General features: G+C 47.7%; 1 protein-coding gene across 3 annotated transcripts in view; it reads left to right on the top strand.

Annotated features, from left to right (window-relative positions):
- Positions 1-27,573, top strand: part of MERTK (MER proto-oncogene, tyrosine kinase) — an 89,140-nt gene that overhangs the window by 19,477 nt on the left and 42,090 nt on the right. For all 3 annotated transcript variants that reach the window (XM_033100906.1, XM_033100907.1, XM_033100908.1), the window contains exons 3-6: positions 8,951-9,051; positions 10,785-10,958; positions 22,196-22,282; positions 24,943-25,058. In XM_033100906.1, coding sequence (XP_032956797.1) covers positions 8,951-9,051; positions 10,785-10,958; positions 22,196-22,282; positions 24,943-25,058 — 478 coding nt within the window. The remainder of the gene's footprint in view (positions 1-8,950; positions 9,052-10,784; positions 10,959-22,195; positions 22,283-24,942; positions 25,059-27,573) is intronic.

The raw sequence follows: 27,573 nt of genomic DNA, 5'->3' as shown, positions 1-27,573 counted from the left end.
TCAGCCAGTGGCTGAGACCCCTCAGGAGATTTGACTATTTTTTTCTGCATTAACTACAAAACACAGATGCTTTACCATTATGCAGACACAGCTTATGATGGAAGAAGTAAAATTGCCATTTAAAATGAACAGGGGCAATTTAAATGCTTAAGGAAACAAAGCTGGTGCATTGGTGTCATCAGGTGTCACATAGAGGGGAGCGCAGCCCTGCTGTCTCCCTGGGCTGAGGTCCTGAGCAGGGTGAGCCGTGAGACCCTGGCCTGCTTGGCAGAGGTGGGCTTGGGCCACATGACTAGCAGGTCCAGGTGCATCTCGAGGGTCAGAGGACTCGCACCAGGGAGTGTTTGATCTTCTTTTGGACTTAATGTCTTTAGGTTTCAGGAGGTGACCTGGGTGACCATTTGAGAACTTCAGAGAAAAATTACACATTTTCGTATATGTAGCTTAACGCTCATGAATTCACTGTGAAGGAAAAACATCTTATTTGACCTCCAAACTAAGCCTTAAAGCAAATCTCAGTGACCAGAATTCTTGCAAACGATGGATACTCGGCTGAACTGAGGAGCATTTGGGACAATACTAAGTCACCGGCATAACATGCAACTTGAATGAAGTCATGTTCAGGTGCAGAATGGCTGTAGAGTGATTCAAGAAGGTAAATTACAGTGGCTTCGTCCAGATTATAAATACCTGTGTAATTTCGGGGCAAGAGAGAGGATGTTGATGTCTTTTAGATGAGGGCCCTGCAGTCGCTCTGAGTAGGGTGACTTGCCCGGGGTCACCAGCTGCTGAGCTGGCCATCCTCCTGCAGGATTTGCACACCTGCAGGGTCCTCTTGTCTCCCATCTCACGGGCCCTGAGGGAGTCCACTCTGGTTCCAGCAACAGGAACAGTTAAAAACTAGTCCTAAGCCTCTGGTGCACACAGTTCTATGAGGAATCCCTCAGCCTGCGTTTTGCTGGGATTGCCATTAGCGACACCGTAGGGACCGCGTTTATTCAAGGGAACGTGCAGACTACAAACAGGAGGCACTGGCAGGAGGCAGAGGAACTCGGAGAGACAAACACAAGGCGTTTTGCGTCAGGTCTCCATAAGCTGTTGTAGGAAGGAAGGGCGGAACTTACGTGAACCTGAAAACAAGGAGGCCCCACAGTTTGTACCTGTCTCATACTTCCGTACAAAGGGTTGTGAGCTGCTGGAGACTGGCAGGGCTGTGGACTCTCTACTGAACGTTCTCGGCCCGATGTGGGTTCCGCACTGTCTCCCATATCGTGCAGACCCTCACCTCCTCTCATCCCACCCCTAAACTCCTGAAGTAAGTGCCTCGTCCTTGGTCCTCAAATGGGACCTGGCCTGGCTGAAGGGTAATTCAGGAGGCCTGTGTATCGAATCACCAGAACGGTCTTCTCTGTCCCTCGTCCACTGCTCTAATGTCTCTTCCCACTGAGACCCTCAGTGCTTGCTCCCTTGCAAAGGATGAAAACAATGTGGCAAAGTAATTTATGCAAAGGACAGCTGTAGCATCATTGGTGACATCACTTTGAACACAAGGAGTAGAGTTTTTATTCCCCAATCAGAACATGGGCAACTGCCCCCCAGTTATAAAAGCAGCCGGCCTTGCTCGTGAGTTTGCAGGCAAGCCATTACTGGATAGATGCACAGCTAATTGAACGAACGTGTGCACATGGAGATGGAGGGCAGACCAGTCCCTGTCCCCCTGCTGTGCTTGGGCACAGGATGGCAGGAGGGAGACTCCAGCGTCCAGTGTGAGTGCTAAGGCAGTGTTAACACACTTGTGTTTCCTTCAGGTTCCAGGTCTGGCCGGGAAGGATCAATTTGGGGAGGAAGGAGGAGGACCTGGCACCAGGATGGAGAGAGGGACACTCAGTGGGGCCACATGTCTCAGTCAAACCTTAGTTTCTTGAAACCATAGGGTGGACGATGGGGACTGTGGGAGGAGCCCAAGGCATGTAAGTGCGAGTCCCATGCTGTCTGATGAGCGTAATGGAAGTTCAGGCTCAGGCGTGAACGATTCTTAAAACTGTTGCCTGTGTGTGCTCTTGGATTATTTTAACAGTAATATGTGTATCTTGTTAAAACACTAGGGAAATATCAGAAAAGCACAGAGAAGAAAACTAGGGTCCCACAGCCACAAGGAAACTCTTTCAAGCACATATAAACTTAATATTCTTGAAATAAATTCGTACTTTATCACATAGATGCGTGGATGTCTTGTTTCAATCACATAACATTCTGTTATGATGTTAAAAGTCTTCAAAATTTTTTTTATTTATTTTTTATTTTTTTATTTTTTATTATTATTTTTTTTATTTTAATTTATTGGGGTGACAATTGTTAGTAAAATTACATAGATTTCAGGTGTACAATTCTGTATTACATCATCTAAAAATCCCATTGTGTGTTCACCACCCAGAGTCAGTTCTCCTTCCATCACCATGTATTTGATCCCCCTTACCCTCATCTCCCACCCCCCAACCCCCTTACGCTCTGGTAACCACCAAATTACGTTCCCCAGATTAATTTTCAAACCCCGTGGCCATCCTGTGGTCACCGACTGCCCTCCAATCCCCTCACCCTCCCCCCCACCCCCCACCCTATTTGCCATTTGTATGTCCTCTTTGGAGAAATGTCTCTTCAGGTCGTCTGCCCATTTTTCAATTGGGTTGTTTGTTTTTTTGTTGTTGAGTTGCATGAGTTCCTTGTATATTTTGGATATTAGCCCCTTATCGGAGGCACTGGTTGCAAAAATCTTCTCCCATTCAGTTGGTTGCCTCTTTATTTTGTCGATGGTTTCTTTTGCTGTGCAGAAGCTTTTAAGTTTCATATAGTCCCATTCGTTTATTTTAGCTTTTACTTCCCTTGCCTTTGGAGTCAAATTCATAAAATGCTCTTTGAACCCAAGATCCATAAGTTTAGTACCTATGTTTTCTTCTATGCAGTTTATTGTGTCAGGTCTTATGCTTAAGTCTTTGATCCATTTTGAATTAATTTTGGTGCATGGTGACAGATAGTAGTCCAGTTTCATTCTTTTGCACGTGGCTTTCCAATTCTCCCAGCACCATATATTGAAGAGTAATGTATGTCTTTCCTCCATTGTATGTTTTTAGCTTCCTTGTCAAAAATTATCTGTCCATATTTATGTGGTTTTCTCAATTCTATTCCATTGGTCTATGTGTCTGTTTTTCTGCCAATACCATGCTGTTTTGATTATTGTAGCCCTGTAGTATAAGCTAAAGTCAGGGAGTGTGATACCTCCAGTATTGTTATTTTTTCTTAAAATTGCTTTGACTATTCGAGGTCTTTTGTGGTTCCAAACAAATCTGATCATTTGTTGTTCTATTTCTTTAAAAAATGCCATTGGGATTTTGATGGGGATTGCATTAAATCTGTATATTGCTTTGGGTAATACGGCCATTTAACTCTGTTTATTCTTCCAATCCATAAGCACAGAATGTCTTTCCATTTCTTTGTGTCTTCTTCAATTTCTTTCAAAAATGTCTTATAGTTTTCAGCATCTAGGTCCCTCAAAATATTTTAATGGTTGCTATATGCCACTGTAATCGGCTATGGTAAAACAGAAAAATGCAAATAAAATTATAAAGGGAAGGCATTTACAATTACTCTTACAATGCCAAGGTTGGGGACGTAGACAGAGAAGGGACAAATGAGACAGTGCTTCAGGTCCAGAGCTCACCTGAGCTGCGTCTGTGCTAATAATTCACACAGTTTTCCTGTTTCACTGGGATGTCTGTTACCATCAAGAGTTGAGTTGTCTTTCGTTTGTAGGTGTAGAAACACTCAGTGTCAGCTAGCACTGGGGTGCCGCTACCTGATGACTAATACTGAGCCTCCTCCCCTGTCCTGGATGGTGTGGGGCTGAGGCTACATCACTAGGCCTCCTTTTCGGGACTCAAGACACTGGCTTGGCATCCCCCTGGCTTCCCAACCTGTATCCAGCCCCTCTGCCTTATGACATCAGCTCAAAACTGTAGTTCATCTGTGTGTCCTGGCCTCAGACACCGCGTGGCCGAGACCGCTCCCTGGAGTCCCTACAGGAGGGTGTCATTTGTGGGACGTAATTAGCTCTCAGGGCTGGGGTAGGGATGACGGCTCTCCTGGGAGCTGGGGACGCCCCCTATCTGGTGAAGCACTGGGCGGGGGCACTGCCATCAGGACTAGAGATGGGGAGGCAGCTCAAGCAGAGTGGAAGCCGGTGCTCCTGTGGCTGGGGGCCTGTAGACCTAGTGACCGGACTTGTGGCAAACGGGAAATGTTTGTGGCTTGCTTTCCATACACTCGGGGCCTCCTGATGGTTCCCATGGCTGAGGCTGGAAGGACTTTGCTTTCCTAGTCCACTTTCTTTGTAAAGATGAAAGTGAGTAGTTTGTGTCCCTGGGGGCTCCTGGTGCCCTGAGCAGCCGCTATTTGCCGGGGGGAGGGAGGGGTACGTCCACAGCTGCCCTGTGGGAACCTGCCACCTGCTGTAGGGTGTTCTTTATCTTGCTGCATTTGGTGGCCTCTAAATGGAATCATACATGAGAAAGCAGCAAATAAGGACATAATTTCTGAAGCCAAGCCTGATGTCAGCTGGAAAAGATGTCATTAGTCACAGATCGCTGATACTGGTGACTTGCTTCATACTCAGAAGACTTCCTTTCGGCTGAGAACTTGTTCAAGGCCCTGCACGCGGGTGGCCCTTGGGCTCCGTTTGATCCGTGGCAGGTACAGACAGGATGCTTGTCAGTGCGCCTTTGCATTTCTTTAAAGTATGTTTTCATTTTTCCTTTACTTTCCATGGTAAAATATACATAACATAGAATTTACCACTTTAGCCCTTTTGAGTGTCCAGTTCAGGGGCCCTAAGCACAGTCAGGCTGTCGTGCAGCCATCACCACTGTCACCTCCAAAAGGTTCTCGTCCTCCCAAACGGAAACCGTGCCCATGAAATACTGACCCCTCCCACCCCCGTCCCCCAGCCCCTAGCAGCCTCCACTCCACATTTTTTGTCCATGAATTTCCCCACTCTAGGGACCTCATGTAAATGGAACCATACAATATTTGTCCTGTTTTGATTTCTTTTAAGAGGCTCTAGGGCTTCGCTTTTACTGAAGCACCACTTCTGAGCAGTCCAGCCCAGCTGGGACAGGTCCGAGGGACAGAGAGGCGCTGCGTGTCCCTGCAGGACGTCCCAAGGCCAGCCCAGCCAAGGCTGCCCTGGTGTGACGGGCTTTGCAGCGGCTGGCCCTGGGCTTGGCCAGGTGCTTCCTGTCTGGATGCCAGAGCCATCTGCACGGTTTCTTGGGTTCTCCCTGGTTCAGACGTTTGTATTTAACCAGCATCTCATGGGGTCTTTGTGCTTTTTCTAAAGCAGTACACACATATGGTGAAAGGTTTCATCTCTTCAGCCCCCAGCTCTTTCCCATTGGGGACCTGAGGTCACCGATTCCTCAGGTGTCTTTGCAGAGGGAGTGTGTGTGTGTGCACACGTGCATGTGTGCACATGCATGTGACGCACGTGTGTCTGTGTGCATGTGTGCACATATGCATGTGACCACGTGTCTGCATGTACACATGGGTGCGCACGCGCATGTGTCTGCATTTGTGCTCACGTGTGTGTCTCTGTACGTGTGTCTGTATGTACACAAGTGTCTCTGTGTGTGTGCGTGTGTGTGTGTTCACGTGTGCGCCAGGCCCCAGTGTGATATGTTAATCTAATAGAGTGTCACAAGACTCACGTTTTGGGGGCTACATAAATGCTGTTTTCAGCTGAATGAAGTCGTAGACAGTCATCACCTTTTACTTCTTAGCTCTTTTATTTTCTTGAAGTTAATAGTTTCCTTGCTTGTTAGTTTGCTTAATTTTGTAAGTAGCAACCACTCATTCTTCTCTAAACTCTACAGGAAAATATGCATCTCCTCTCCAAATAACGAAATTATCAGGTCTGACTTTCTCCTTGGAGACGCCTGCCCTGGAGTGTCCCCTGTCTTGCTCTATTCTGGGCAGGTGCCCTCTGGGCCTGGGGTCTGGCTAAGCTGTCTTTGCTCTCCTTCTGGGGACCCTCACTCTCCTGCTTCCGGGAGCTCAGCCCCTTGTCAGCTTTTACTCCTTCACTTGGTATGGAGCCCATCTTCCACTAGCCTCCTGGGACTTGCATCTTTCAGAGATTTTTTTCCCTTTACCCTCATCTTTTTCCATACCCTCACCGTGATGTACTTTGGCTGCAAAGAGACTTCAAAATGAAAATAATTTCCTGTTGTCACCTAGAAGTCATTGCTATGCTTCCTTTTTGCTCCCACTGTGCTGCTCACCTAGGGGCCTGGTTAGGGAAGACCCAAATCTCCAGTTCTGGGCCTTTTCTTGAATTATGCCCCCCTTCTGTGTTCTTTCTGGAACCGTTCCTCAGTTGTTGGAACGCCTAGCTTGCTATTCTGAGCTCAGAGCTTTTCCTGTTGAGCCTGCGTGGAGACGTGCCTGCTGTTTCTGCTGGGGACAAGGAGGGGCTCAGAAACGCCACTCCTCCTGTCTGTAGCCACCCCACCCTACCTTCGGCACGGGAGCCTTTGCTCTGTGTCTGGAAACAACATGTAGAATAGTTTTGAAATTTTCCCATGCTGTAGGCACGATGGATGTGGACTGGCTGTCGTGCAGGCACACAGTCCTTCTCCCCAGACGACTGCTAAGCTCTTCCTGACATGAATGGCTGAACACAGAGTTTTGGTCATGCTCCCTCTGTGTCCCCCTTTTCTAGTCCTGACCTGCTTGTATGCCTGGACTTCCTGTGCAGTGTGACTTCTGCAGCTCAATGTGCTCACCTGCTGTTTGTGCCCATCGCTTCTCGGGCTCCCTGGGCCTCTGCGTCCCCCTGGGGCTGCCTTCCTGGTTCCCTACCCTGCCTCCCTCTGTGGCTGTTGCCTTGTCCCTGGTCCCTGGCTCCCTGAGTCACTACGTGGCAAGCCTGCTGTGACACCAAAGTCCCAGGCCCCAAGCCACAGCCAGTCTGGAAGGTACAAGCGCCTTCCGTCTGTCAGATGGTTCTGTCCGCTCTGTCGAGCCCTGGGCCTTGCCTGAAAATGACGCCTCTTGTAAAGTAAATTGAGCTGTGGAAGGGCTCCCTCTGCAGCAGCCATGACCTGTCTCCCTCGGGAATGCAGAGAAGAGTAGACTGACCTGCCAACTGGACAGAGTCTTCCAGAACTACTGAACCCAGTGTGTGCCAGTCCCACTTTGGTTGTTCCGACGGGCAGGCCAGCGCCCCAGACAGGCTTCTCTTCCTCTGTCTTCAGCCCCTTCCTGTTACCATGACATCCAGGGAGACGATCAGGGGAGGGCCAGCCCCGACGTGGAGATATTTGTCCTGGGAGGTCTCTCCATTTTCCCCTGCTGACCTCTAGACATCATGACATTCAGCTTCTGCCCTAAAGCATGAAGAGATCTGGCCTTTCCTGGATCCCGGGTCCTCCCAGGCCCAACATTCAGTCATCAGATGTATTCCAGAATTAATTTGCCCCCACACAGCAGTGTCGGGAAAGGGGGAGAAGGATGCTGCTCAGGTTACACATCAGGTGACAGTCACACTGCTGGGTCCTGGGAATAAGGAGGTGATGTTAACCAAGCAACCCTGGTCCCCTAGTTCTGATTGACACCACTCTTGACATGGAATTTAGCTGCTATTTAGCATAGGCTAATGGGGATCTGCAAACTGTCCAGTGTTTGTGCTAAAAACTGTGTGCTTGACCCAAGGGAAGGAACTGTGGCTCCTGGAAGCCTGGGGGCCTCACTGCCTCTATGGTGTTGTGCTGTTAGCCCCCGGAGGCCGCCTCCCGCTGCTTGTGGGGCTCCCAGCAAGCTTGCCAGCTTCCCGGTCTCTTTTAAGCCTTAAGCCTCAGCCCTTGACAGGTTGAGGGATGGGTTGTCTTTTGCTTTGGGATCAACAAGCTGCTCCCCATTCCAGTAGGGGCACCCTCTGTGAGAGAGCATCTGTGAGCACCTCAGAGTGTCCCCCTCCCTCATCCTTCCCAGCCCTGGCTAAGTGCGCGTGTCACGTACACACCGGACAGGCGGAAAGCAGGAATCTCAACCTCTTACAGCCAAGGCTGACTCTTAGTATCAGATACTTTGTAATATAGTGTCCTAGCTGTAAATGGAGAAAAACAAAAGAAAGGTGATTAATAATAAAATAACGTGAATGTGAACATGAAAATGTGGGGTGTGGCCACATCAGGGACGCAGACAGGTGCACCCTGGCCCACCCCCATGCACGTGGCAATTGGAGCCGTGCTGTCACTGACCCATTTTCCAGCTGGTGACCACGTCCATTTTCATGGTAGCGGCAGCCCTGGGAAATGATGTGGCTATTAAAACCAGGCGACATACTTTGTGTGTATGTACAATGGGATTGAGTTCTAGTCTCAGAAGGTCATTTGGGATATGGAACATTTACCCCCGGCCCCTAAAAGCCATGGTGCCCCCTACTTACTGTGACCACCCAAAACTACTGTACAAGTTTGCAAAATGCCTCGAGGGGCAGTACCCCAATATAGAGTCTACCACAGACGTCCAGACAAGTGACAGAGCATGCACTAGTCAGGGTTCTTCAGAGAAACAGAGCCAGCTCTGCTGGCAGGACCCCTCTTCCTCGGAGGACCTCCGTCTTTGCTCACAAGCCGTCACCTGACTGGACGAGGCCCACCCATGCTATGGAGGGTCACCTACTTTACCGAGAGTCACCGACGTAAATGCTAATCTCGTCTAAAACATACCTGCACAGAAACGCGTGGGGTGCTGACTGACCCCTGTCTGGGCACCACAGCCTAGCTCGTCGACACATAAGATTGACCATCACAGCATATGACAGAAGCTGAAGGATGCTGTGTCTGTAGTAGGAGCTCAAAGGGTGGCCACCGTAAATACCTTCCTGTGTTTCCTCTAGCATAACCAGCGTGCAGCGTCCAGATAACGGGTCGTATATCTGTAAGACGAAAGTAAATGATGAAGAGATCGTGTCTGAGCCCATCTACATCGAGGTCCAAGGTAAGAGGCCACAGGCGGCCGGCCGTACTGCTGGGGGTGAGAGAGGAGAGTTTGGCAGGCCCGTTTATAACACGGGGTGCAAACCTTGCAGACCGCTAAGCCCTGGAACTTCACGAGGCGGTCGTCTTTTCAGACTTTAGGTAACAATGAAATGAGTTTATTTCTTAAAGCGTGAGCTCTATCCTAGGAGACTAGGGGTTTCCTTCTCCTTGGGTAATGTACAATTAAGAAGTTGATGACCTTGTTTTAGGGAGCAAATGCGTTCCACTGTCGGGTTCTCAGTGGCACCAGGCACCACTCACCTAGTCAAGTGGCAATTTGCTTGTTCTTCAGCATCTTTTCCTGTCTTACACACGTGGGTGCTGAGACTGGGGGTGTGAGCGGTCTTCCTGGATGGGGTCAGCGGCTTGGTCTGGGGCTCCTTTCTGGGCCCTAGGATTTGTTAGGGGGGTGTTCAGTGTAGTTCCACAACATGACAGGGCAGGGGTCAGTGGAGGTGCGAATTGAGACAAGGGGAAGGCAGTCTGTGCCTTGGAGGACTTGAACTCCACTGGGGAATGAGAGCTGATGCCCAGGTGAGCCAGGTCAGGTGAGCCCAGGTCCCTGGGTCTCTGGGTTTGCAAGCCTGGTTCTGCAGTGGCAGGAATCAAGGAGAAAGGCTTCAAGGAGGGAGCACCTTTATTTTAATCACCCCAGTGGTCTGTCCCCACCGCCCAGGAGAACCCTTCGGGGCCCCTGCTTTCAGCTTCCTGAGGGGCCCCTGTAGGCAGACTATCAGGTCACCTTTCTTGTCTACTTTCTCCTGACCCTCCTCACCCCAGGCTGGACAGCTAGTGCTTCAGGGTTGTCTCAGCAGAGGGGCTGGGGGGATAGCATCCTACATTTGCTGTTTATCTGGGCAAAATATTTAGAGGACATTTTACTTGTCAGAACCCCAGCAAAATACCCAGGACAAGAGCATGTTAAGTCCAAATGGAGTTTTGCAAAACTTTGAAGCAGGAAAAAAGATTTTCATTTTATCACTCCCGCATCGTTCCTGTGGGGACCAGATCTGAGTCCCCAGTCCAACAGGACACAATTTAAATGCATGAGGACTGTTGCCTTCATCTGTTGAATTTTGGCACTTGCCCCAGAGAAGTGAGCTGTTTGGATTTCTCTGAGACGTCCCTGAAGTCCTGTTTCTTACCGCCTTGATCCTGGATTACAGGGAGAGATTTTCAGATTGGGACAGTAACTGTGCCTACAGTGTTTTCACAACACTGTGCTTTCAAAGGAGTTCACACGTGCACAGAATTTAAAATTCATCATCACCCATCTCAGAGTCTCCCACACAATAGATTGTCCTCAAAAGCAGGCAGACCTGTTGCGTGGTTTGGTTTTTACTCTGTTCTTATTTTGGTAAGGATTACTGAAAGCCTGCCAGCCTGCCCCAGGGGTATGAGTAACCCCTGATTTTAAGCGGGCCAGGCCTCCCTTCTGGTAAAACCAGTTCTGAATCCCCATGACAAGCCCTGCGGGAAAGTGTGTCCTAGAAAATCCTCTGGAGCTTGGCTGGTGGGAGTTAGCCTCTGTTTGCTGTACTCCCCCACCCACGCCTTTCCCCACCCCCGCCTTGGGGAAGTGGGAACTGGCATTTAGGACTAGGTGATACAGAAGAAAATCTGCTGTAGGTGGTTCCCATGCCCCGGGGCCTGTGATCTGCAGCCTTCTTTCCCTTAACTCCTTCTCTGCAGGACTGCCTCACTTTACTCAGCCGCCTGAGAGCGTGAATGTCACCAGGAACACCGCCTTCAACCTCACCTGTCAGGCCGTCGGCCCGCCCGAGCCTGTCAGCATTTTCTGGGTTCAAAACAGCAGCCGTGTTAACGAACGGCCTGAAAAGTCCCCGTCCGTGCTCACTGTTCCCGGTGAGTCAAGTCGTGTGTTCATTTCTTTCTTTATTTTCTCTCTAGTAGTGGGAGGGGTCAGAAGTCTGCTGGGCACTGCTGGGCATCAGGAGGACACAGACGCAGATGTGGGGCCCAGGTGAGGGCAAGCCTGGCAGGAGTCCTGGCTGGGAGAGTTCTCAGGCCGGGACTGGCAGGTGGCTGAGTGCACCCCAAGGGTGGCTATGCTTCAGCTGGGGAAGTAGCCAGAACCCCCAGCCCAGACAGGGGAGCCCACTCACATCCCCCACTGCAGCTGTGGCCTTGCTCTCCTGGCAGCAGTGGCATGTCAGGAACCACTGATGTGAAGACCCCAGTGAGGCCTGATAGCAAAGCAGGCACACGGGTCCCGGGTGCTGTTGTGGGCAGACTGAGTCATCGTGGGTTGTGGCTGCATGGATGATCCGAGGTCATCTTGATTTTTATCTAAATGGATGTGCCTGCTTCATTTCCATTGCTCTGAGTCAATGCCATTGGTGTCCCTGTGTGGCTAACGCCAGTGGGCTCCTCCTGTTGTGACTTTCTGCAACATCTGGCCAGAGTACCAGCCCCGTGGAAGGGAAGAAAGTGTCCTGTACCCTCCAGGTTCTCCCATTGGTCTAACAACCAAACAGACATGAGGCAAATTAGCGAGAGCAAATGACCCAATTTAATGCATATGTACGTGTGGGAACCCCGCACACGAGAGTCAGACCCCACCTGCAGGAGAGGTAGAGAGATGGGAAGGGAACGTGCGTGTAGAAGACACCCTGAGCTAGGGACGACATCAGGGGCCCCGGGGGCTTCAGAGGGTCACTGCAGGATGACGAGAAGAGCAGTGCTTAGTAAACAGAAGACTCCCTGCCCTATCGGTGTGTCAGAAGAGGTCACCTCTGACCATCTCTTATTGTAGGCCCCTTATTCAAGTTCGTCTAGGCACTGAGGGAGGGGCATGAGTTTCTCGTGAGCCTAAAGGCAGCCAGGGTGCCTTTCGCTCAGAGCAGTGGCACACCACAGAGGCACCGCGTGGGTGGCCTGTTCTGACCCGCATACCCCCTAGCCCTTCCTTCCTTCTTGCGTTCAGCCAGTGTTTTGAGTGGCACTTCTGTATGCAGAAAGTGTTCTGAATGCTGAGAACATGCTGGTGGCTCCTGGACCCATCGTCCTGCCTGTCCCCACCTCACTGCTCCTGCTGTGCTCTTGGCAAGAGCTCTGAATGTGGGGCGCCTTAGGGCTGTCTCAGACCCGAGCCTGTTGCCTCCCAGACCTGCCCCTGGGAGAATTCCTCCCGGCCCCTGGCTTCAGCACCGTCTGTGTGACAATGACCTCTCTCCTGAGCTCCAGGCTCATGTACTCTCTGTGCTCATCTCCATGGTGTTTCCACTTACTGGGTATGTAGGCGTCTTAAAATGAAACTCTTGATTTCCCCAGTACTTGTTTCACCCAAAACTCCCCCTCTCAGCAAAGGATGTCACCACTTGCCATCTTCCTTTTTCTCCTTTTTCACATGGATGCATCAGCAGGTTCCACCAGTCCTGCTCTTACAGTATGTCCGTCTTCCCGGTCTGTGTGGCCGCCAGCTCTGGCCAGCACCACTGCGTAGCTTCCTGGAGGGTCTCGGTCTTTCAGCCTTGTGCCCACACTACTCCTTTATCACAGCTGGGGTGCCCCTGTCAACAGGACCGTCAGAACGTGTCACCCGCCTGCTGGAAACCTTTCAGTGACTTCCCAATATGTTAGACTCACTCAGAGCTCTTCCTGCCCCCTCCCAATTGTCCTCCCTGCTTACTAAGCACTAGTCACGCTGTTTCATTTCCTCAGACATATCTCCCTCCTTCCTGCCGGGACCTTTGCACTCTCTTTTGTCTGCCTACAGTGTTCTTCCAACTGCCCTTTGTCCCATGACAACTCAAATATCACTTTAGAGAGGCCTTCCCTGGTCATTCTTAGGTAACTATTTTCCGTTCTCTGCGCCTCTTTATTGACTCCCACTCATGCATTCTTGGGGACTTCCTCATTGCATTTCTCAGCCTATAATTACCCTGTTTATTTGCTTAGTCGCCTTACCTGTTTTCGAGAACATGTGCTCAGTTAGGACGAGGACTTTGTCTGTCCCAAGGCAGGGCCCGACCCATGGTAGCACTCATTAAATATTTATAGCAAGAACAGATCAGCAAGTGAATGCCAGCCCCTCTGTGCTGTGTCTGGATCACTTTTCTAACTCCTGGCTCCACCAGGAAAATTATGGTTCTCTCTGCCGTCATCTGAGTTTTCTTAGAGTTTCTCCAAAGAGGTGATCATCAGTGACTTCTTTGTTCGAAAATCAATAAGAAAATACACTCCATCCTCTGTAGGATGTTTGCTCTGAAGTCCCACAAAGAAGGATTATTTTACTGAGGTCAAATGGACCTACAAGTACATGCATAGAACTTAAGTAGACAACTCCGAATTTTGATAAGTGCAGACAGCCCTGTAACTGCCACTTCCATCAAGATGTAGAAAAATGGCTGTCACCTCGGAAGCTCCCTCATGGTCTTTTCTGATCAGACCCCGCCTCCCACAGGCAACACTGTTCTGACGATCATCAGATCACTGTTGCCTATTCTCCATCCGCAAATCAATGGAGTCATAAAGTGTATATTCGTTTGTGTCCGACTTCTTCGGCTGATGTGATGTTTTTGATACTCATGCACGTTGTTTATCAGTGACGCACTGATTTTTATTGCTGATGGCACTCTGTTGCATGATGGTGCCACAGTGTTTATCCATTGGCTTGGTGGGCACTTAGGATGTTTGTGACTGTTGGCTAATTGTGAATAAAGCAGCTCTGAGTACTGGCATGCAAGCCTTTTGGGGAAGCATATATTTTTATTTCCCTTGGGTAAATAGCGGGAGAAAACCAGCGGGGTCGTATGGTAGGCATCTGTTTGACTTTTAAGGAAACCAGGAAACTGTTTTCTAAAGGGTTGTGTCCCCCAGCCGTGGAGGAGGCACTGTAGGTTCTATGCACATGTTGCCAGCACTTGATACGGTGAGTCTTTCTAATTTTAGACATTCTAATGGATGTGAAATGTTGATGACTGTGACTTTAGTTCGCATTTCACTTCCCTGGTGTCTACTTTTAGGTTAGATTTAGAAAGGATTTCTCGTGCTTATCCACCAATGCTATCTCCTTTCTGGTGAAGTGTCACTTCGGGTCTTTTGCCTATTTGCATATAAATCTTGGAATCAGCTTGACATTTTTTATTTAAAAAAAAAAAAAGTCTGCTGTGATTTTGTTTGCAACTGTATTGAATTTATAGATCAGTTTAGAGGGAGATGACATCTTCATAAGATTGAGACTTCCAGTTCATGCACACAGTCTCGTCTCTCCATTCACTTAGGTCTTCTTTAATTCCTCTCCACAGATTTTTATAGTTTTGAGAGTAGAGATCTTATATGTCATTTGTGGAATTTATTTTTGAATATTTGCTGGGTTTGATGCTGGTGAGTGGCAGGTTTCATTCCACTTCCCCACTGGTCGCTAGTAACATATGGGAATAAATGGATTCCTGTGTCCATCTTCCGTTCCGCAACCTGGCTACGCTTCCTTAGTAGTGTGGTTGCTGTCCTTGGATTTTCTTTGTAGACAATGTTGATACCCGCAAAGATACACAGTTTTGCTTCTACCTTCCAGTCCACACCTTTCATCTCCAACTTGTTTCCCATGTCCCTGGCCAGGACACCTGTGCCACATGCTGCACGGAAGTGGTGACAGTGACCAGCGAGTATGACGTTAAGTGGGGGTTTCTGTAGATGTTCGTCTTTGGGTTGAGGATGTTTGCTCCTATTCCTGGGTGGCTGAAAATTTTATTTTTTATCACGATGGATATCAAATTTTGTCAAATTTGTTAATCTGCGTCTTCTGAGAAGTTCGTGTGGTTTCTCCATTATTCTCTCAGTATGGTACCTTACACTGATTTGATTTTCAAATATGCAACCAGTTTTGCATTCCCGAGGTAAACTCTACTTGGTCACAATGTGTGGTGGTGTGTTCGACATTGAGTTAATGATTTTTGCTTTTATGTTTATTCTTTTTCAACCCCAGTCTGGGGTAGCACTGGGTGGATGGACTGCAATTCAGTTCTGATACTGACTTCTCAGAGTGAGCAGAGTCCACAGCTTACGGGTGAAGTCCACTACAAGACTGGGGTGGACAGGGTGTCCCCAGGCCACCTTCACTTCTTACTGATGGGCTGTAAGTGTGGCAGCCCTCATGATAATTTGCTAGAACAGCTCACAGAACTCAGAAAAGTGCTATACTTAGGATTACAGTTTTGTTATGCATATAGAGTGAGGTCTGGGAAAGTCCCGAGCATAGAGCTTCCATGTCCTCTCCTCATGGAATGAAGGTGTGTCACCCCCCTGGCACATCAGTGTGTTCACTGAGCCTCAGGGTCCAGAATTATTGTTGGGGTTGTGTCGCGTTGGCTTAAGTGATTAAATCATTTATGTGCCTGAACACAGTCTCCAGACCTCCTTATGCTCCCTGGAATTTGGAGGTTGGGCTGAGAGCCCCATCCTCTCATCACGTGATGAGTCATTCTGACGACCAGCATCCATCCTGAAGCTACGTGAGGGGCCCACCATAGTCACCGTGTTAGCTTAACAAAGCCACTCCTATCATTCAGGAAATTGTAAGGGACAAAAGCCAGTCAGATTCTTTGTTATACAACAATGCTCATGAGGGAAATTGGCTTATAATTTGTTATTTAATGACAGTTTTGATATCTGGGTAGTTTTGACCTCCTAAAACTAGTTAGCAAGTGCTTCCGCATCCTCTGTTTTCTGAAGAATTTAGTAACATTGATGTGACTTTGCCAAGACATCCATATGATTCAGTGCAGGCTGTAACATCCCGTTCATGTTTTGGACGCTATATTTCTGATAATGCAAACCTTTTTGATGAAGGTTAATGCATTGGTTAATGTTGAGTTTGAGGTTGTTGAAATCCTCGGGTCTTTTTTCTCATTAAATTGCGGCAAAGCCAAAGCTCTCCAGCTTCTTGCATATTTAATTATTTTTGAAATCTCAGCCTACCACGTGACATTTATCCTTATAAAAATTTCATTCATTGTGCTAGCCTACTGAACCGATTTTGAACCTTGATTCATTTGGGATAGCAGATTTTCTCCCTGCTTTGTGCCAGCTGCCGTTTTGGTCTGTTCCATGTTGTTGATGGAAATCTAGATTCTGATCTAACCAAGGGCAGAGCCAGGGGCCTGTTAATTCAGGCAGCCCTGAGTTGACCTCAGTTCATTAAATTAACTCTCGTGGCTACTGTCCAACCAGGAAGTCCACGTACTTTTGTTTTTTTCTACCATTTTTTTTCTCTGTCTTCTGAGATGTTCCTTGATATGTCGGGCTAGTAAGTGTCAATTAAGACTGGAATTCATTTTGAAATCAAACGTGACTGACTTCTTGGATTCCATTTATGCAACGGCCTCAACATGGCATAGGTAGAGTGGACAGACCAGCTCTTGTCAAGGTTAAGTTGGGGGAGATAATGATCCTAAAAGAGGGGACAGGAAGCACCTTCTTTCTGGTGATGGGAGAGTTCTGTGTCGGTACATAGTCTGTACCTGTAATAAAATCTCACAGAACTCTTCACTCCTCCCTCCTGAAACAGAGCAAGAAACGGGCAAAATCTGAATACGGTCTGTATTTAGTGAATGGTGTTGCTACAAGCCACTTTCCTGGTTTTGGTCAGCGTCCCATGATTATGTAAGATCTTATCAGCAGAGGAAGCTGAGTAAAGGGTGGACAGGAACTCTCTACTATTTCTGTAATTTCTTGTGAATCAAAAATTATTTCAAAACAGTGTTTTTTTGTTTTTTTTAAAGAATCACTTCATCACCCAATCACCACCACCTCCCCCCACCCAAAAAAAAGCAGATCTGCAGAACGTGTTTGCTGCATGGTATCTAATGGTGCGATGCATCCAAAATAGGCTAGCAGTTGAGGTACCCAGCTTTGACATAGAGACTAATGCCACTTTACAGTCGTGTCTCCCTAGGCAAGGGACTCTACTTCTTTATATAAAAATAGGAGGATAACAGTGTCTGTTTCATGGAACCTTTATGAGAATCCAGTGAAACAATGAACATAAAGCCCTGGGTGCAGAAACAGCCTGCAGGAATGATTCAAATGTTACCTGTTATACATTTTCATATGCAATAGTTGCTAACTACTGTCGATTTTGTGCCACCTGCCTATGAAGAGTGGTGGGCTTATGCTGATCTCTGGCTTCTATTTTTGAAATCACTACTTATTTTATATTTAAATCCACATTTAGAAAGCAGCAAAGCCAGTCTTTATTTTAGTTAGTTGGATGTAGTTATTAATATTGATTATAATAACCATGGTAACATAACTAGGATTTATATAAATGGGGTTGTAATTTTCACAGTGCTTTCAATAAAGATTTACTTTGAACCTCAAAGCAAGCGAAGATACAGTTAGGCATTTTCATACCCATTTTACAGACCAGGAAAAAATTTGGAGTGATTTAGGGATCTACAAGTTGTGATCAAAAGATATGGTGAATGTTTAAATTAAAAATATTTATTACATTGGTAGACTGCTTGAGCTGGAACACTGATTTTCTCCTGCCCTTAGCAGTCCTGCTTCTTAGGCCTCCGGACTCAGACTGGAATCTGCAACATTGGCTCTCTGGCGCCCAGGACTTCGAACCACAGCATTTCCTGGGTTTCCCGTTTGCAGGCCACAGATCCCGGGGCTTCTCAGCCTCCGTAATTCCATGATAAATCTCTTTATTTATGTAAAAAAAAAAAAAAAAAAAAAAAAAAAAAATATATTTATTACAGTAAAAGACACTGTAATCCCCCTCAAAATACTCCCCCTCACTTCGAACACACTTATCCCATCATTCTTGCCACTTTCTGAAGCAGTTCTGGAAGTCCTTTTTTGTGAGTGTCTTTATTTCATCCTCCATCATGACAACGCTCCATGTCACACATCGCTTCTGGTATGGCAATTTCTGTCAAATAAAAACAGTACAGTGTGTCCTCATCCACCTTATTTACCGGATCTGGCACTGTGCAACTTCTGCCTCTTTCCCAAAGTCAATATGACCATGAAAGGAAAATGTTCTGAATCGATTCAGGACCTCGAGGCAGCCACGACAGCGCAACTAAAGACACTCAGGAAAGAGGACTTCCAGAACTGCTTCAGAACGTGGGAAGAATGATGGGATAAGTGTGTTTGAAGTGAAGGGGAGCATTTTGAGGGGGATTAATGGCTATGTGTTTTTTACTGTAATAAATTTTTAAAAATTTAAACGTTCCCTGTATTTTCTGTTTATACCTCATGCGTGCTCAGGTCTAGTCTTTACATGGCAGCTGGCACAATCCTGATGAAACACAAATTACATCATGTCAGTCTCCTGCTTGAAGCTCCTGGTTTCTCACCCCACTTAGAGGACAATAGCCAAGGCCTGTCCTACCTGTTTCCTCTGCCTAGAACCTTCCTTCACCCCCAGGACAAACTTGACCTATTCCCTCACCCTGAGTCTTTCCTCAGAGGGCATTTCTCGAGGAGCCATCTCTGACCCTGTGATTGTCTTCTGTTTTTCCACAGTATTAAGTACCTGCTGAGAAAGCATGCGGCTCACTTATTTATAAGCTTATGATTTCTTGCCCATGTCCCTCCGTGAGAACGTGAGCTCTGTAAGGGCAGGGACAGAATCCGAGTGCCTGGGCAAACATCTGGCACATGGTAAGGTCTCAGCAATTGAATGAATTCCGAGGTAGGGAGCCTAAGCACCTTCATCTGTGCAGCGTATTTTTCTATTTCTTGCCTCTGTGGGTAGAAAGATAGACATCGGGGGGAGAAAAATGAAAGGACAGGATTGCTTAATCAGAACTCAAAGAAATGGCCTAATTGTGCTCTTAGAAGTTGCTTCGTCAGCAGCTCTGAATGTCCCTCCCTCGAGGGAATGTCCTGTTACTGAATGTTCCTTAAAATATCTCTCAGACTTTGTGTCGGAGGCCATCTTTTTTTAAACCAGCAGAGGACCAAACAAGAGGGGCCTGAGCCATCATGGGGAGGTGAGGGTGAGATGTAATGGAGGAAGGGGGAGCCCGCCAGAAGAGGACACGGCTTGGGAGCCTGGGGCACTCAAGAGAGTGGGTGGCAGGGTGGAGACCTGGATCATTTTTTCCCTGGAAAGCCACAAGCGTTCGGGTATAAAACGTGCAATTCTATTCCAGTCTGGTGGTTATTGTTCATCCAGAGAGCTGTCTGTCCTGTGCACACCAGGTGCTGTGTTCCACCCAGGCTGATACACGTGTCTCTGATCAGGCAGCTCGTGCCCAAAGGGGTGTAACTGAATACCTCAAGCTAAGGAGAGTACTCGGCCCCAAGCGTCCATGTGGTTTGGGAGAGAGCTCACTGGTTTGGACCAGCTTCCATGCTCTCTGCTGGCATCTGTTTGGCCCATGTGGAGAGTTGCTGTCATTGGAGGTCTGGCTCCTTCCAGGCAGTTCTGACAGGCAGCCTGGTGCCAGGAAGCTTGCCACAGATGGCCTTCCTGACTTTGTGTGCCCTCTGAAAAGAAACACAGAGAGGAAGACTGACTTCCGCTTAACCTGAAATCACGGCTTGCCATAAGCAGTTTCACTTTCTGCGTCAATGAACCCTGCAGGACTCAAGGACCACGGACAACAGACCTCAGCGAAAGCTATCCGTCCTCCCGGTTCATGGACGGGCCGGCTCCCCCATCTCCGCCAGACGTGATTTGTACTTTGCACTCAAGTATTTCCCAAGAGTGTTGGCGAGAATAATTGAACTCAAGTGACTGGTTTTAGCCTCAAATATATGCTTGAATATGTAAAAAAATAAGCTGCATAGCCATTCCCTGTGTCTTCTGATTGAGCCAATGCTGATTTTTCTAAATATAAGTCCAGTTTTGGAGCCTGGTGACAGGCATCTCATTTGGGAGCTTACAACCTGGAAAGTTAAAAGGGATACTTCCGCGTGGAGCTCGAGTGTCACAGGCCAGCAGTGAAATAGGGATTGAGAGCCTGAGCCCCAAGCGCTGGCCCAGAGGGGTCAGTGTCTTGATCCTTATCCAGGATATGGCTTCTTTCCTAAAATCCACTCCAGACAAAGTGCCCAAAGTCCAGGTACCTTGCCAGGTCTTCTGTCCCATCTCCTGCTTCCCTATCATCCCTTCCTTACTTTACAAACCTCCCCCCCCCCGCCCCCCCCACACACACTCATCTCCAGTGACCATGGGGACTCCATACCCAAATGCTTAGGTCTCAAGATTCCTTTAAAATTGAAGTCTTAAAAATTATTGAGAAACCAACCCGAGTTCTGTCCGTTGATGTGAACTGAAGTCGACATGGAAACTGAAAACCTTTAAAACCCAAGAATATACAGCACATGTTCTGGTAGCTAATGGAGCTGAAGCCATCTTCACGTACCACGCCACCTCTAGAAAATTCCATCATACGTTCCTGAGAGAATGGGCATAAAGAGGGCAAAGAACAGCTTGCTGTTGTCACAAAAATAGTTTTCATCTGGAGGACCCCTGAAAGGGTCTGTGGGGTGCCCCGGAAGCCCTGGACCCCACACTCCAAGAACGTCTATAGTGCATTGGCTCCAGGTTAAAGTGATTTCTAGATGACTGCATCGAAAATCCCAAATTTTATTCAGCCAAGGAGTTGCCCTTCCAATGAAATTCTACTTTTTATGTTTAAGAGTTAAATATATTGTTTCGATCATTTGTGCCCCAATAATGATTGTAAGGATAATTAATCTAGAGGACAATTTCTCCCCCAATTTCAATGTCCTATTCCAGGATTTCATCCAGGATTCAGCTGTCACGTCTCCTTAGGCTCCTCTTGGCTGACAGTTTCTCAAAGTGCCCTTGTTTTTAATGACCTGGACAGTGTTGAGCAGGACTGGTCAGATTTGTTGTTGAATGTGCCACCGTTTGGACCTGTCTCATGTTTTTCTCATCTTCCTCACAAGTGGACCTGGGTTATCTGTTCTTGGGAGGAAGACCTCAGAGGGGAAGTGCCGTTTGCATCATGTCATATCGAGAGCGCATTCTGTCAGCGTGACTCAATGTTCCTGTGCTGACCTTGGCCATTGGGCTGAGGCAGCGTCTGTCATTTTCCCTTCTCTGAAGTTTTCCCTTTCTCTTCCTTTCCACACTGTCCTCTTTGGAATGAAGTCACTGTGCACAACCCGCACTTAAGAAGGAGGGTGAGTTGCTCTCTGTCCTGAAAGCAGAACGCGCATGCTGATTATGGGGGCATGTCATGCGTGGGAGGTTGTCTACTCTCGCCTTTTATTTAATCATTGTTTATATCAGTGCAGACTTGTGGATATTCATCTTATGCTTTGGGTTAGAATCCAGTAGGACTTCATTTATTTTCTTGCTTAAATTATTGTGTGATGCTGTGTTTGTGTTACGTTTTGCCCCAGGCTCCTCTTATATGTTTCCTGTCCCTATCTGAGAATCAGCTGTTCCTCCAAGGAGCCCAGGTTCTTTTATTGGAAAATGGAATTAGGACCCAAGACCTGGGTTACCTCTTTTCCTTTCTACTTGACATGAATGAACCAGAGATCTTCACACTTGTGAAATGATAGAATTTTTCTTCATTTAGCACCAGTATCTTCTCTTCCAATAGTAATACTGCCTTGTGTTTGCATAATAATTCCTTATGAATCGACCGATTTTTACTATTAAAAGAGGATTCACCACTGCAGATCATCTGAAACTTTTTAAACTGTGGCTTTTATAAACTGGAATTATAAAGTGTCTGCAGTGTGTGACACAGTGTGTCCTGGGCGGCCAACCTGCAGCAGACTGTTTTTTCTTGATGTTGGGGCCAGTGAGTCCCACGTCTCCTTGCAGAAATTAAAATCTAAAAAAAAAAAAAAAAAAAATACTGCTGATGAGTCACCTGATGTCTCACCATCAGGGGAAAAGAAAGATTTGAGTGGAGGGCAGCTGTCTTTCCCGTGTGGTTGGCTCCTGGCACCTAGGGTTTAATCCCAGGTGTGTGTGGTTTTTCAAACACCAGCACACTTTTAAAATTAACTTTGCCTTCAAGGCTCACGGCGATGAGCCAAGAAGTGCAGCGTGCCCAGGCACCTTCCCGGAGGTCTCTGCTCAGCGGCCTCCTGTGTCTCTGTGCCAATCTCACGGTCCCCTTCTGCTCCAGGTCTGACGGAGACAGCGGTCTTCAGCTGTGAGGCCCATAACGACAAGGGGCTGACCGTGTCCACGGGCGCACAGGTCAACATCAAAGGTGAGCAGCAGGACAGCCCCTCCGCACGGCTGGGAGCTGGGGTGGGGGGGCAGTGTGAGCACTGCGGCCAGGAGCCCGGGCTTCCCCACGGACTGCCTCTGTGACCTTGCACAAGTCACCCACCTCTCTGGCTTCAGTGTTCCCCTCTGTAAAATGAGGATAATGACAGAGCCTACCTATTCTTACTGAGGTCCCGCCCATGGAAACATTCACACTGGTGCCTGGCGTGTAAGTTTATAAGCATTAGCCGGCTTAGGTGGGCTTAGTCTGAAAAAGGAGGCTAAAATGTTACCTTAACCATCTCAGCCTGTTTCTACTTTGCCCTCTTCTAGCCTGGACTAGTCAGTCCCGTTACCCCTCGAAGACCCTCAGGTGGGGGCGGCTGGGGGCCCTGGGCTGAGAATGGGCTCTGTCCTCCCAGGGCAGCTGGGCTGAAGCTAGCCCGCCAGCTGCTGCTTCGAGGGCGGGGAAGCAGGGCAGGGTCGCTGTCCTTCCCGGCCCAGCACTCCTGCCCCTTGGCCCTCACCTCTCTGTCCCTCTTGCTTCCTCTGAGCTGGGACATAACCTAACGGAAGGTCCCCCAGTGAGTGGAGCCATCCCAATTCAGTCATCTGCCTTCCTCCTCCTTCTGTGGGATCATTTAAACCGAAACGTGAAAGGACAGGAAAGCCTAAACATAAAAACTGTCTCTTTGTCCCTTTTCAAATCATCTTCTCTACCCGCTCTCACAGAAATGCAAGCACATTTTATGTTTCAGTATTAATTCTTAATTTAAATATTCAGAAGCAGTTAATGCTGTTGGTCCTCCCCTTGGGGAAACAACACTGGAAAACAGAATGAGTATAATACCCAGTTAGAAGTGGGTTGATACAGGGCGGTGGACTCAAAATGACAAAGGAAGCTAAACTCTGAAAAGGTGCGAATGTTTCCATTCAGCAAGGCAACTAGAGATAGCGATGAGAGGGTGTTTTCTAAAAGTCCGTGGGGAGGAAAAACTGAGCACATCACACAGTACTTGTACAACTTCCTTCCTTCACTCCTAACACCATTATTGCCATTTCCAAAAGAAATGTTGGGAATTTCAGGAATTCATGAGTGGGTGTAAATTTATAGACATTTTCATCAAGTACAAACATCTTAAAATTTAAAAACCCATAAAAGTGAAGTAGTTCTTTAATTTTATGCTTCACACAGAATGTCAACTAAGATTTTTTTTTTTTTGGATAAACACTATTTCCAAAACTTACGTTTTTTGATTTTCATTCATTTAAAAATTTATATCACAGCAATCAGGACTTCCTTTTTCTAGTCTGTTATTGGCTATAATATCTGTGGGCAAATTCTGATGGAAAGGTGGACCTTTTAGGGCAGTTCTACAACTAATCTATTTAGGGAAGAGAGCCAAACAAAGCGCTCATTCTTTCCCACTCACCAAGTGGCATGTAAAACTGGTAAAACAAACTCCTGAATATGGCACAGCCCTCCTGCTGTTCTGTCATCGCCTTCCCTACCTCCATGCCTCCCCCAGGCCTCGTGCGTGTCTGCTCACTTAGTCCACACCATCGCCCCATCTCACTGAGAGGGAACTGAGTTTAGAGAGGGCATCCAACTAGGCCCCAGGCCATGCAGCCAGCCAAGCGGTGACCAGACAACCAGTCCCTACTGGCGCTCACACCAGTCTGCTTGCTCAACCAGCCTCCTATGTCCTGTCAAGTGACACGAGCTCTGGGGTCAGGTAGATTGGAGTTCAGGTCCCTATTCTACTGCTTATGAGCTCTGTGACCTTTGGCTAGTTTTTACCTGCTCTGATCCTCAGTTTCGTCATCCATAAATGGGGGTGGTAAGCAGACCTCTCTGATGGGGTTCCAATAGTGACTCAAGGAAGTGGAGGTCAGAACATCGGTCACACAGCATTACTCATCGTTTTTTGTTATTAGTGTGATTATTGCTATTAACTAAGAATTAGATTTAGCACAAGAAAATAAGATCCCCAAGGTCCAGCTCCTTCTTAGATTCTAATAGAAATACCTGTGCACGTCCCATGTGGCGCTTTTGCTTGAACTGACTCTCAGCTGCTTCCTTGGCCTAGAAAGCTTCTCCTTCCCCTACACAGACATGCATGCATACACACACATGCACACACATATACACAGGTGCATACACACACTCATGCAGTACACACATGTGCATGCACACGTATACACATGCATATGCACATATGCTCCTGTGGCACCCTCTGTTCTTGGCACAGGGTGCTCTCATCCTTGCTCACATGGGTCCCCCACTCAGCCAAGAGCTCTGCCAGGGCACAGTGGTGGCTCTCCATCCCCATTTAGCATCCAGCCAGGTGTCTGCACACAGTAGGACCGTGGATGCGAGCTCAGTGAAGGAGATGGACGTCTCTACATCCTTTTCTAGCTAAATGCTCTCCCTTCATTCGTGGGCAGGAGAGCAGGCCGTGTCCCCTTCCTGTGGCCCAGGCAGAGCTCCCCCCTCACTGGAAGACCTGTCATAGGCTAACACGGTCACCTTCAGGCATAGGTGACTTGTGTTTGAGTCTCGAAATCTTAAACAGAAAGGCTTGGTATTAAAGCGTCTTCGTGGTCACTGTGGCCTCCTGAGGTTTCTAACGTGTCTGTGTGTCCTTGTGTTTCACGTAGCACTTCCCTCCCCACCAGCTGATGTCAGCATCCACAACCGGAGTGCACATGGCATCCTCATCTCCTGGGTCCCCGGCTTTGATGGCTACTCCCCACTCAGCAGTTGCAGAGTCCAGGTAAACAGACATGCCGGGCACAGAGCGAAGTGGGGCTTTGGTGCCCTGTGCTCTCCCTGGCTTTTCTTCCTCCCGAGGCTGGGCGCTGTGGGCACTTCGGCACCTCTGTCCAGTGCCCACACTGACCCTCCCTGTTCAGTGTCCGTCTCACGGCGCTCCGCCCTAGGAAAATGCCTCCTCCTTGTACGGCCAGGGCCCAACCAGAAGGGGACCACGAGGCTGGGAGGATGAATTGTTAAGGCACAAGAACACATCCCTAAGTCAGCGCTGGCTTGTGACCAGGCATTCCTGAAGCCAGGTACTCGGCGTCAGCCTGGCTTCTCCAGGGCTGGTGGCCATGAAGGACAGATGTGCAGGCCCAAGCCGGGTCACCTTTGCTGTCAAATGTAGCACCTTGGCCTATGGAAGGTGCTCCAGGAAACCTGGGCCTTACAGGCCTTGCAAAGTCTTCACCCATTTTTAGCCACTCTCAGAAATTGGTATAAAATGGTGCTGCAAGAAATAGAGGTGAATGCCGACCGTGATTCCACGCCCCGGTGTGGGCTCTACTGAGCGCTTGCCTCGTAAACATGGAAGGGGTGGCAGGAACCCTGCTGTGGCCTGCAGAGGGAGGGGACATTCGGCCCAAGGGCTTTGCGGATGCTGTGTCACCAACACCCACAGCAGCACTGCCGCCTCGGAGCCCACAGTGGTGACTCGGAACTCCAGCCCGGGCAGCTGGTGCCTCAAACTGTGCCCAGCCCACCTGCCCCTCTGAGAGTCAGCAGAGACACTGCGTTTGGGAGCAGGCATGGGATGTGTGTGGCTTGTCCGCTGGATGCATTCTGCCCTGCACTCTGCCTTACAGTAAGGTAGGTCGGTGCCCAGCTTCGTAATGCCTGCTCTTATTAGTTACAAACACATTCACCTGACACGGGTGGCTCATGCCAGCACAGCTTAAGGAAGTGACAGTGATCTCCACATAATTTATGTGTTGACACCAGATATTTTAAATGCCACATGGAATTCATTTCCCTACTCCTATTGCCCCCACTATCGTCTACCGCAGCTACTGCTCTGAAGAGTAAAAGCATACATTGTCCCCAAAGTCACCTCACCCTCGTCCTGCCACCCCCAAAGTCTTCTCACCCTTACCCCACCACCCCCAAAGTCACCTCACCCTAGCCCCGCCTCCCCCATAGCCTCACCTTCGCCCCACTACCCCAGCCTTGCTTATATCTTGCCCAGCTTTATTTGTAAACCGCCCAAGCACTGTCAAGCGTCAGGAGTTCTTGTGTGTCTACCAAGTCCTCACCAGGGATAGCCTTTATTTTAACAGCTGTTTTTGAGGTGTATTTCACACAACATAATATTCACCCATTTGAAGCGTACAGTTCAGGAGTTTCTGGTATATTCACAGAGTTGTGCAGCCATCACCTCTATGTAGTGTCTGTATTCATCAGAGACACTGGGCTGTAGTTCCCTTGTGTTGGCTTTTTCTGGCTTTGGTATCAGGGTGACACTGGCCTCATGGGATGAGTTGGGAAGTGTTCCCTTTTCTATTTCTTGGAACACTCTGTAAAAGGTTGATGTTACTTCTTCAAATATTTGGTAGAAATCACCACAGAGGCTGTCTGGTCCTGGATTTTCTTTGTGGGAGGTTTTCTTTTATTACTGACTCAAAAATCTCTTCTTGTTAGAGGTCTATTCCAATTTTCTATATCTTCTGGAGTCACTTTTGGCAGTTTGTGTCTTTCTAGGAATTTGTCCATTTCCTCTAAGTTATCTAATGTGTTGGTATACAGTTGTTCATAATATCCCATTATAATCTTTTTTTTCTTTGTCGTTAGCAGTTATATCCCCTGTTTCATTCCTGATTTTAATAATTTAGATCTCCCCTCTTACTTTCCTTGGTCACTTTAGCTAAAGCACAATTTTATTGATCTTTTTGAAGAATGAACTTTTGGTTTTGTGAATTTTTCTGTTTTCTCTTTCAGTCACTTGTGCCCTAATCTTTATTTCCTTTCTTCTGTTTGCTTTAGCTTAGTTTGCTCTTTCTGTGTTGTTATTTCTTAAGGTGGAAGGTTAGGTGATTGTTTTAAATGTCTTCTTTTGTAATAATAGGCATGAATATGCTATTCATTTCCCTCTAAGCACTGCATTAGCTGCATCCCATGAGTTTTGGTATTTTTTTTTGGTGTTTTTCCCATTCATCTCAAGTTTTTTGTCATTTTCCGTGTGATTTCTTCTTTGTCTTATTGGTAATGTAGGAGTAAGTTGTTTAATTTTCACATAGTTGTGAATTTCTCCAATGTTCTTTCTTTGTTGATTTCTAATATTACTCTGTTATGTTTGGAGGATACATTTTCCATTGTACAATTTCCACCCTTATGAATTTATCAATGCTTGTTTATGGCCGAGCATAAGCTCTGTCCCAGAGAGTACTCCGTGTGAACTTGGCCGGAGCTGGTAGGGTGTTCTACGTCTGTCAGGTCGAGTTAGTTTATACTTTTGTTCAGTTCTTCTGTTTCCTTAT

This window comes from Rhinolophus ferrumequinum, assembly GCF_004115265.2.
Source record: "Rhinolophus ferrumequinum isolate MPI-CBG mRhiFer1 chromosome 13 unlocalized genomic scaffold, mRhiFer1_v1.p Super_scaffold_3, whole genome shotgun sequence".
Taxonomy (NCBI): domain Eukaryota; kingdom Metazoa; phylum Chordata; class Mammalia; order Chiroptera; family Rhinolophidae; genus Rhinolophus; species Rhinolophus ferrumequinum.
The sequence above is the reverse complement of the archived record's forward strand: the minus strand, read 5'-3'. Positions and strand labels throughout refer to the sequence as shown.